The 12,040-nt window shown below is 40.0% G+C and overlaps 1 protein-coding gene across 6 annotated transcripts in view; it reads right to left on the bottom strand.

Annotated features, from left to right (window-relative positions):
* Nucleotides 1-12,040, bottom strand: part of nalcn (sodium leak channel, non-selective) — an 87,677-nt gene that overhangs the window by 30,448 nt on the left and 45,189 nt on the right. For all 6 annotated transcript variants that reach the window (XM_060876099.1, XM_060876102.1, XM_060876100.1 and 3 more), the window contains one exon: nucleotides 11,503-11,577. In XM_060876099.1, the coding sequence (XP_060732082.1) occupies nucleotides 11,503-11,577 (75 nt within the window). The remainder of the gene's footprint in view (nucleotides 1-11,502; nucleotides 11,578-12,040) is intronic.

Genomic DNA, 12,040 nt, shown 5'->3' with positions numbered 1-12,040 from the left:
TGCTCATTCTATAGTGTCACACACACACACAGAAGAAAGAGAGATGGCGAGTGAGAGAAAGTGAGAGAGAGAGAGAGAGAGAGAGAGAGAGAGAGAGAGAGAGAGAGAGAGAGAGAGAGAGAGAGAGAGAGAGAGAGAGAGAGAGAGAGAGCCCGTTATTTAGCCGGGAAAGCCAGGCGTTAAGAGAGAAAGCCCTACATTGTCTCCTTCATTATTCACCTGGATAGATGGCACTTTGTGAGGCACCCTCTGCAAATTGAGCTGTAATGAATGTACTGCAGCGCCTTTCTCCTCTCCTACAGCCTTTTGATATTCTCTCCTTCCAACAGCCGCCCCAACCCGCTCCAGTGTATGTGGCCCAGCCTGCCCGGAGAGGCATTTGATATCAGGGATCCACACACACACACACACACACACACACACGCTCACACACGCACACACGAAGTCCCCCCGAGGGAAGCGCTCCCATTTGATTTCTGTCAGTAAAAAGATAAACATTTCCCCCCCTACCACTGAAAGCTGCTTTTCACTGCTACTTAGCTAGAGGGAAGTAATGATTTGTTGAGCTTCTATCACCATCAATCTTCCCAATCAGAGGGAGAAACAGCCCGTGACCAGCCAAATGAATAGACTGCATGAGGAGATATGAAAAGAGAATGTGATATGCTACCAAAACAAAAGAGGATGTGATGAGGGAGACCTGAATATTCAAGGCCGAGTGTGTATTTTTACTTTCATTGTATTGGCATCAGAAAACACCCAGTACGAGAGTCTCAGCTGTTCTAGCTATTTAGTTATTTACTGATTCTGCAGGATATCCTTCAGCTCAGAAACGGAAAAGCCCCAGTGAACCTACTGTATACACACAGCACACAACCAGTGTGTCTGCTTCCTGAGAGGTTCTCCTGGGCTTCTCCTAAGCATAGCAGTCTAAGCAAATTCATTACAGAAATTTCCCTAAAGCTAATTTCACACAATAAACGCATTATTCCAATCAGCATGATGAAAGTGGTGCGAAGCATCAGAGCACGCAGACTTGTGTTCTGACAGAGACTAAGAGGAAGCTCGTTAAACACTTCCTGTTATCACAGGCTGATCTGTGGTGTGTGGAACATACTGGGTATTCATTAGCTTTACCTCTGCTTATCCTGTCGCCTTTAATTGCCGATGATCCTTCAGCGTGCGTGCAGGTGCCGGCCACGCTGCCTAACAAATTGAATCAACATCTTGAGCCTGTGCTAGCAACAAAGATTGCTTATTGAAGAAGCAGGTCATTTCAAATCCCAATAACAGCTCTTGTTTGCCCTCCATCGTCTCCTTATTACTTTGTTTCTTTCTCTCTTGCCTGCTAGAAAGGCAAGTGTCTACTTCTGTCGTACGATGTCGCACAAGTACGATTGTGGAAAGCTGATGAAATTGCTAGGATTCTGATGAAATTGTTCGGCTCGCTTTCAGGTTTTTGAAAAGAAAAAAAAAAAGGCATATCCATAAGATATGCCTACACAGTAGAAAGAAAGCATTGGATCCATATCTAGTCCGTCAGCTGAAGGCTAGGACACAGTCGCTTTTTGTCTTTTGTGTCCGTGGCTTTGAAATGGGTTTCGAATCAAGACAAATCAGCTGTCCACACTGACAGATGCAAGTCATTTCCATGCTGACATGCGTTACACTTTGCAAATAATGATGAATGTTATCACACAAATGGACCTACATAAGGTAAACATTTCTCAAGCTGCATTCTCAATAAGCTTATGCTTTTCCTAAACATCTATAATAATAATAATAATAATAATAATAATAATAACAATAATAATAATAATAACAATAATAACAATAATAATAATAATAACAATAATAATAATAATAATAATAATTATTATTATTATTATTATTATTTTTATTATTATTATTATTATTATTATTATTATTATTATTATTATTATTATTAATATAACTATTAAATGTAAACCCATACTCTTGAAAGAGTCAGCTTTAAGGCTGGTGTGCATATTTAGGGAAGTCTGAATAAAAAGAGCTCCAAATCATGGAGTAATACCAGATATCGCACTGCACTTTAGAAAACTGATCATTTATGTGGATGATATTAAAGACTTTTGTATGAACACAAAGCCATGGAAACTGCTTCAAGGTTCACCATATTACCACAAATCTTCATTATGCTGGTACCTGGAGAAGACAGACTAATATTGCATGAAATATATTGCTAGGAGACAATATTCATTATTCATTTTTTCATCTTCAAGGCCAGAGTCAAGCTGGATCTGAAACCTCTCCTGGAAACATTGGGCATGAGGCAGGAATACATGCTGAAATCTCCACACACACACACACAAACACAGACACAATGGTGCAATCAATCTGCCTATGGCTTGTTCTGTGAGATTGGAGGAAACCGGAGACCCCGGAAGAAATGCATGAGAACATTGTGAGAACTTGAAAAAGAGACCTAGCCTTCAGAGCAGGAGACAGTGTGGCCCTAAGAACATCAAGTTTCAGAAATTGACCGCTCCACGGACAATGCCATTGCCACAACCCTTCATTTAGTCCTCACCCAGCTGGACAATAAAGATAGAGCTAACAACCTGTCTCCGAATGTTGATAAAACTAAAGAGATGGTTGTTGACTTCAGGAGAGTTAACTTCACGACCACTCTCCACTGAACATCGACAGATCCTCGGTAGTGATCATCAAGAGCACCAAATTTCTTGGTGTTTGTCTATCGGAGAACTTCACCTCGTCACTCAACACCAGCTCCATCACCAAGAACGTCCAGCAGCGTCTCTACTTCTTACGAAGGCTGAGGAAAGCCCATCTTCCTCCCCCATCTTGACTATGTTCTACAGAGGGACCATTGAGAGCATCCTAAACAGCTGCATCACTGTCAGGTTTGGGAACTAGACCATCTCGGATCGCAAGACCCTGCAGCGGATAGTGAGGACAGCTGAGAAGATCATTGGAGTCTCTCTTCCCGCCATCATGGACATTTACACCACACGGTGCATCCGCAAAGCCAACAGCATTGTGGATGACCCCACACACCCCTCACACACACTCTTTACCCTCCTGCCATCTGGAAAAAGGTACCGAAACATTCGGGCCCTCATGACCAGACTGTGTAACAGTTTCTTTCAACAATCCATCAGACTCCTCAGTAACTGAACTGACCTGAGCACAATACACACACACGCACAAACAACTGTGTGGACTGCACTGACTTACACCAAATACACACTCTTCCAATATACTGTATCACCATATCACACCGTTTACATGCTGTTTTGCACTGTTTTTGCTCTGTGCACATGCTGTCTTGCACATTTCGGTCGATTGCTCTTTTTCACAATACATTACAATACCTCATATAACTGCTGCTACTATATTAAGTGTTCATTCCAGTATTTCTGCACATGTAATATAGAGCATACAGTTGTGTAATGTCTTGTATTGTTTGTATTCACTGTATTTTGTCTATCAGTGTTTTTTGGTCTTTTGTCTTGCACTGTTTGCACAAGGTGCACTTACTTAAGACCTTAGCTCTGTCTCTGTTCTATGTAGCACCGTGACCCTGGAGAAACACTGTCTCATTTCACTGTGTACTTCGTCAGATATATATGGTTGAAATGACAACAAAAGCTTCTTGACTTGACTTATTCATAAACTTTTCATGGCTCACAATAATTTCAGGAATATGGAATTTCCTCATGGATAAACTTGCAATATGTCCTCAGGACAAACGTTTTATACACGTTCCTAAGTCAGGAGCATCAAACCTTTCCTAATGCACAGGAAATGTGTATTACCGATACGTGGATCATGCAAACTTATAAAAAGCGCAATAAAAGCTAGATTACATGATCAGTGAGTTTTTGCAATGCCTGTTAGACATCCTTGTAGCAATATGGCACAAAATACAGCCTTCACTTTGAAGACAAACATAGCTCAACTGTGAGCAATAGCTGGGAGCGTTTTGTTTCTCTCACACCAGGGAGACATGGCTGGTATTTGAGCAACTCCATCTGTGAGGAGATCTAAGAATGTTGCCACACATGGCTCAACAGTAGTGCTCCTGAAAGTCAAGAAAAAACAAAAAAGAAGGTCAGAAATAAAGAAATACAGAGATAGAGACTTACAGCATCCATGAAATGAATCGTGCAATTTTAAACCGTACAGGAATCAGACAAGATGACCTGGAACTTCACCATCTGCGTCCTCAGTGGTACGAAAACAACCCCAGTGCTTCCACATGCTGGTTTTCCTCTGCTGCATCAACCGTTCCACTGAAATGGAAATGTCAATCCTATTTGAAGAATCTGCACGAAACCATTCACAAGAAACAAACCTGTACCAGCCTGGCTTATCAATCCTCCAAACTCCACCATGGCTCAACTATCAATCAAACTGAAATGATATTGTCTCCACTGAGTTCTGTCATGTTTGATGGCTTTTGCTTACAACGTTCTTGACATAAGAGGAGCAAGGCAGAGAGCTTCGGCAATAATAATATTCCTATGTCTCACAGCTCCTAGTTGTGTATTTTATCAAAAATCTATAGCTTTTGAACATCAGGCAGTCTGTGTCTCTAGGAGGGATAAAAAAAATACTCAAATACGCAAATAGTTTTATTAAATTACTGTATATTCTTGATGGTTTCACACAGTTTAAGATATACAGGGTGGGCCACTGAAAAGTAACCCGCCTTCGGTTTGATGCCATTTCCGAACCAGACTCTGAATACAAGGATTAGCTGGTGCTTTTGTTCTTGGGTACTTATCAGAGAAGGCCTCTTGCATTTCCTTACTGCTTTGCACATAACATTACACAATCACATACTAAGTAATTTGCTGTTCCAGAGAGAACACCATCTTTCTGACATGATGTGCATAGAAAGACTGAATAGGAAGGCGAAATAAAGCCGGGACGCTGCACACGGGGCGACACCACATAGCCAGACAGTCGGAAAGTTGGCAGACAAATAGCAAAGGGCTATGTCTTCCTCCAAAGAGCATGGAACCGGTATTTATTATATATATATGGAAGAGAGAAAGGCACCCAGAGCCACTATAATATATTGTGGTGAATCATTGATGGTCTTTTGGGTCTGGTGGTCCACAGGCTCTTGTGAAGATTGATGGCATCATGAATCCTGTTTTCCAGGACATCACACAGGAATCCTGGACAAAACCAGGTTACTTTAGGAAGGACACTCAGTCTTGGTTATAAATCAATCTTTCAAATAGTATAACGTGACACCGACAACATTCATGGTGATGCTCATGCTGCCAGTAAATGATTCTACAAGTGATGCCACTAACCTGTTTTCCTCAAATACACTTAAATCTTAATTCAAACAGAAGAAAGCTGTAGAAAAAAAACATTGCAAATGTTCAATGTCCACCATATAGTGACAGAGGCATAAAAATTACCCCAAGCATACATTAAAATCACCACAACTGCAGTCTGGGGTTAGTCTCATTAGTCTCTGGATTTGTATATGAATCAAAATATCTCAAGTCACAAACCAGAGAATATAAAGGAGACCAGTTCTTCATGAAGAAGTGGTTAAAGATCTTTGAATTTGGTAAGACATTATAGGACGTGGCTTGATGCTGTTCTAGTGTCTCAGGAATAATTACTGGAGTAAGAATCACTCACTCATTCTCACTCGCTCATTTTCTACCGCTTATCCAAACTACCTCGGGTCACGGGGAGCCTGTGCCTATCTTAGGCTTCATCGGGCATCAAGGCAGGATACACCCTGGACAGAGTGCCAACCCATCGCAGGGCACACACACACTCTCATTCACTTACGCAATCACACACTACAGACAATTTTCCAGAGATGCTAATCAACCTACCATGCATGTCTTTGGACCGGGGGAAAAAACCGGAGTACCCAGAGGAAACCCCCGAGGCACGGGGAGAACATGCAAACTCCACACACACAAGGCGGAGGCGGGAATCAAACCCCCAACCCAGGAGGTGTGAGGGGAACGTGCTAACCACTAAGCCACCGTGCCCCCCTGGAGTAAGAATCATTCTTTTTTTAAAAGAGAAGAAAAAAATACTGCTATTTACTGTATATACATCATCCCCATGTGTAATATATCATACACTGCATGTCATATTGATTAAAGCTGCCAATAATGGAGCTAATTTATGATCCAAATAATTATGCATCCATAAAATGATTGATGTAACAACTAACCTGTTTTGCCTGGGAGCCTTTGTTACATACTGTTGATTACGAACAGAACATGCAATGATTCGTGCAAAACATCTTCAGCATCTTCCAAAGAATTTCATGACTCAGACTATACTTCTGTTCCCGACTGCAAGAGTTTCATGGTTGAAAAAGCAGGGGGTCAAAAACCCTTCAAAAGCAATTACTGATGACATTATCACAGAGGACAGCAATCTGTTCAGTGAGAGCTACAAAAACAACCTTGAGAGAAAACCTAAGAGCTGCCGCCTAGCCACCAAATCAACACTGAGAATACAAAAGGACAGAAACCCGTCTCATCCTTATTTGTTGCACATCAGGATGAACTAGCCTTACTAGAGTCAAGGTCATTCTTTGAATTGCTTTGAAACCAACTGTTTATAAAAGCTCCCCCCTTTGCTCTGTATACTGGATTGGAGAGCAATCATAATCTAGCAGTCTATTTTAGGCTTGCCCCCATCTGTGCTGGAAGCACCTGAAAAATAGACAATTTTACAGGCTGAGCAGAAGATCCTTCAGCTGTGGCAAAGAGAAAACTGATCTGGACATGTCCAAATGCTGAACGCATGCCAGAGAAGGAATGAAATGAGAACGAGACATTATTCCAAAGCCATTTCCCACCGTTTTTTGGCCGTGGTAGTGTAAGTTCATCTGCATCAGTCTCATTAACATTCACACACTGAACGCTGCCAACATCTCAGCACCTGTAACCAAGGAGCCCAGACAGGTCATGTTTTCCAGCGTTAATGAACTGATGAGTCATACTTACCTGTGCAGCACATTCTTAAAAATAAAGATGTGTTTATTTGATGAGAGCTCTATAGCTCGCTCAGATGAATAAATCTTTCATTTCCTTTCAGAAACCTAAAGGGATTTGCACCTGTTCCCTCCTGCTGGGACTAAATCACCCAGATTTACAATTCTCCAAAACATTTCTTTTAGAAGCGAGACTGAACTATACCAAATATTGCTAACCTTAGAAGATCATTTGCTTAGTGATACTTTGTGAAATCTCTGTGTTGCAAAGATTTTCCCATGCTCTAACTGTTCTACTTAGAAAGTAATTTGTTTCTTATAAACTTACTTGGACGTTGTTTGAGGAATCTGAGTAATTAGACTAAATCCATTTTTAGAGTTGTAGTTCTTGAACCTGAACTGATAGATAATAGTCCTGATAAGTGCTAGCATTTCTTTCTGTCAAAAAATTTCAAATTGCAATTGTTCATACACAGTAACTAATCCCCATATGCACTGTAATAAAATACAGATTGTTTGAACCCAAAGCATTGTAGCATTTCGCAGACACCCTTGTCCAGAGGGATTAACATTTTTTTTTACACCTGAGCAGTTGAGGGTAAAGGTCCTTGCTCAGGGGCCCAGCAGTAGCAGCTTAGTTGACCAGGGGTTTAAACTTACAACCTTCCAATTGGTAGACCAACACATTACCAACTAGGCTACTGTACCACATGCCCAGATGAACCCAGATGAACCCAAATTCCACTCCAAATACACATTAGAAAAGCTTAAATATCATAAAAGCAATATGTTTAGACCAATAAATGAATAACGTCAATCAATTGCTGGCATGTGAGTGGCAGCAGGACATCAAGAACCGTCAATGAACAAAGGTTATACGTGACCGCGATGACCATTTTAAGTTGCATGTGAACAAGTCTCTCACTCATCTCACTCATCTTCTACCGCTTATCCGAACTACCTCGGGTCACGGGGAGCCTGTGCCTATCTCAGGCGTCATCGGGCATCAAGGCAGGATACACCCTGGACGGAGTGCCAACCCATCGCAGGGCACACACACACACACTCTCATTCACTCACGCAATCACACACTAGGGACAATTTTCCAGAGATGCCAATCAACCTACCATGCATGTCTTTGGACCGGGGGAGGAAACAGGAGTACCCGGAGGAAACCCCCGAGGCACGGGGAGAACATGCAAACTCCACACACACAAGGTGGAGGCGGGAATCGAACCCCGACCCTGGAGGTGTGAGGCGAACGTGCTAACCACTAAGCCACCGTGCCCCTGTGAACAAGTCAAGTCAAGTAAAAACCATGTTTATCATTTAAAGATTTTTCCGACTAGACAATAGTATCACCCAGGCATTTGGGTGATACTTAGTTCTTACACTCAATTTACATTTAAAGCGAAACCCTATTTAAACAAAAAAAAAACAACAGTATAAAACCAACACTTTATATGTTGTCACTGCTGCGCTGGAATGAACAACTTCTTTATTAAGATCTTTGCTCTCATCGTTTTATTTTCTTATAATAACCACCACAAAGAAATGTTTTTATAGTGTTTGTCACCAGAATTGTGAGGTAATTTATGAGCATGTGCATATACAGTCAGACCTCAGACATCTTATGCAATGCTCAGAGTCTTGTTGTTAGCTATGCACAGGGTGAAATTCACTTAAAACTTTGAGATTTGTCCCAATTATGTGCAATTTTGTCCTGACCTGGCTATAAAAACCTGTTTGTCCTCTACAATATCACTAAGCAAAAAGGAACAGTTTGATGTAAATACAATATTTCATGAAGAAACGTATGTTTTAGTCATTAAATTCACTACGGAATTTGATTTGCGGCTATTATGAAACACATACTGTATACTATTAGCTACGTATCATCTTAATTAGACAAATGTCTTATCTTAATTTTGTTATCTTAATAATAAAAATCTCATTTAATTTTGCTAAATAAGCCTAGCAGCTTATAAGCCATTGTCTCTATTTGTTTACCAAGGACTAATAAAAAATAACAGGATGTGCTACATTTTATGTTACATCATATTAGTTTTGATAGAAGATGCATTTCATATTCTCCACCTGTTTTCGGGCTTTAAGCAAAGGGCTTGTGTTTAAAGATGGTCTGGATGTTACTGAAAACCCCCCAATCTTAAGGTGCTTCAAGTCAAGAAAAATCTGACAGCCACAAATCGGCGTAACCTACATGCAGGACGACTGCATAATCTGAATGGTATGCTCAGAAAACTTGACCTGATACTTTTGGACTTTGAATGTGATCCTATGTCCTCAGGCATGCCAAAGTGTCTGAATGTGTGTGTGAACCAGAGCTGTTCTGAATGCTGTGGAAAATATTGGAAGGGGAATCAGGAAAAAGGAGCATATGATGAGAATCGTCTGTAATGAAGACTACGGCTTAATGTTCCTTGGGAAATAGAGGAATTAGCAAAGGCTGAAGCTAACCAACAGAATGTAATATTTAAGAATGGTCATCTATTAGCTCTTGGTGGTGAGGGGCTGGGGGATCTCTTCATACATGTGGGCAGTCGAGATTGGGCCCATGTTATGAATTTTTCATTGATAATACAGGATACCTCGGCTGCAGCTGGATGCTGAAGACTCCCGAACGTGGATCATGTGATTCTGAGATCATGCTTTTTACATGCCGATTTAAAAAAAGATACTGATACTGAGATTACTTGGCATAACTCTTTAAAATCAATGCAGCGGATGCTGGGAAGACGAATGTTCTGATATAGTCGTTTGTAGGCCATGAGAATGTATTCTTCTGGGTTTTTTTGTTTGTTTGTTTGTTTGTTTTGATCTGTCTTTTGTTCCCAAAGAGACAGCCTTGTATGAGGATGGGTAAGTATGAGGATGGGTAATGTCAAACAACAGATGGAAAATCATATGGCTTTGCTAGACATGTTTTAGTATTCAGTATTCAGTATTCATGGAAAAATTCTAGCATTTTCATGCCATTTTCTGTCCTGTCGTTCCTTTCAACTGTAGTTAATACCTAAACTGATAAACAGATTTTTGATGAAAGAATATAGACACTGTAGTGAAAGACATCAGTCTCTTTCTCACAGACATCCTAGCCATGATTCTGCTGATGCTATGACGCAATAATACAATGTTCTCCTGATGAAGAGCACTTCAGATTCTCAACACATCAATGGAGTGAAACGAGTGATGATTTATTCTCCTACAGAACATGAAGGGAAAATGTGACTCTTTGTCACAGTCTCGGACCAAGGTCTTGTTCTTTTGTCGAGTGCTAGAAAAACATACGGAAAAGATGTTTCAAAATTCTTTTTAAAACAAACGGGCAAAAGGAGAAGGTTTTGGCTCAATATATTAGTGCTTGTTTGATTCATCATAATATGCCACTGCTGGGCCCCTGAGCAAGGCCCTTAACCCTCAATTGCTCAGTTGTATAAAAAATGAGATAAAATATAAGTCGCTCTGGATAAGGGCATCTGCTAAATGCTGTAAATGTAAATGTAAGACGTTCTCATGCTGATATGGACGGCCCATTCTCAGAAGGACCACCACTCTCAGTGTAGTAGACATTCTGTCAGTGAAAGACAAATGTGTCTGATATGGCTCTGGATTCTGTTTTTCATCGTAGTGATGCTAATTAGTAAAGGACACTTGTCTTCACTGTTTCAGAAGTTTGTCTAGGCAAACTGCCAGCTCTGTGAGAGAGTCCAGTATTGAGTGGCTATCACACCATTCCTACTCTGTGAGGACGTCTTATCAAATCCGTTGGCAAAAACCAACAATGAGATTTGATTCATTCCAACGGCTGCCTGCTGTCTGAAATCAAGCTCCTATTTGGCTGTAGTTCTGGTCCCTTGTTTTTGGGTAAGAAGACACACTTCTGTTCCTGTTTTCTTGAACAATTAATATTTAAAGAGAGGCCAACAAAATGATCATACAACTAGATAATGAACTGAGCTTGACAGGGATCTGACTTGATCGGCTATTAATCTACAACACTTCCATGAACAGACAACATCTGATGAAGTTCTTCAAAATCCACTGCATTAATCACAGTAGTAGTCGGTCAGAAATAAATAATAGTGTTAGTAATATAATTAATATATAATTATTTAATAGTTACCAGAACAGGGCAGAATAAAACATGCACAGATCTAAATGCTCACTCAAAAGGCTGCCACTAATAATAATAATAATACACGCCAGGTATGAGACTTTACAATGTATTGATATGATTCTGGGTTAGTTAAAGTACAGTATGAAGGTCAATGTGAACAGTTGATCATATGGCATGGCTGATAATCCACTGTTGCACTATGGATCATGGAAAACCAGATATCTGACACTGCTTCAAGTTCTTTTTAATTCCCGTGTAGGTTTACACTGCAATCATCATGGCAGCATTGAGAAACTCACCACATATCATTCGCAAAAAAAAATCAAAAAATCTTAAAAATCACATTTCTTTTTAAATAACATCTTACCTGCTTTAGCTTTTTTAAGTCCTCATCAAGCTCAAGATTGTCCAGAATCACAGCTACAAACAGACTGAGCAGGATCTGGAAAAACACCAGACAAGAGCTTCTGAATAATGGTATCGGATTAAAAATTCCTTTTCATTTTGTCAGAAAAATCTTTGAATATTCTCATTAAATAAAATCCACCAATGCACATGTCGGAGCATTTTTATTATTATTATTATTATTATTATTATTATTATTATTATTATTATTATTATTATTATTAGAAGGCCATGTGTGGATTCGGATGTGTGTATTTTTACCATTTTATCAAGTCTGCAGGTTTCCATGACAGAAGTGACAGAATATTTCATTATTATACAATTATTAATTTACTTTGAACACTGAGAACATCATAAGTATGCATGATTACTGAAATTGCTTGTTATCTGTCCAGTAGTGTGACTCATATGCCAGTGATTGTCAGTATGCCTGTCTAATGTCATTTCTATTATGAGACTCACATCTCAAAATAAATAGATATTAATACAGCCTGCAGAGC

This window comes from Tachysurus vachellii, chromosome 8 (genome assembly GCF_030014155.1).
Source record: "Tachysurus vachellii isolate PV-2020 chromosome 8, HZAU_Pvac_v1, whole genome shotgun sequence".
Taxonomy (NCBI): Eukaryota; Metazoa; Chordata; class Actinopteri; order Siluriformes; family Bagridae; genus Tachysurus; species Tachysurus vachellii.
Note: the sequence above shows the minus strand (reverse complement) of the source record. Positions and strands in the feature narration are given on the sequence as shown.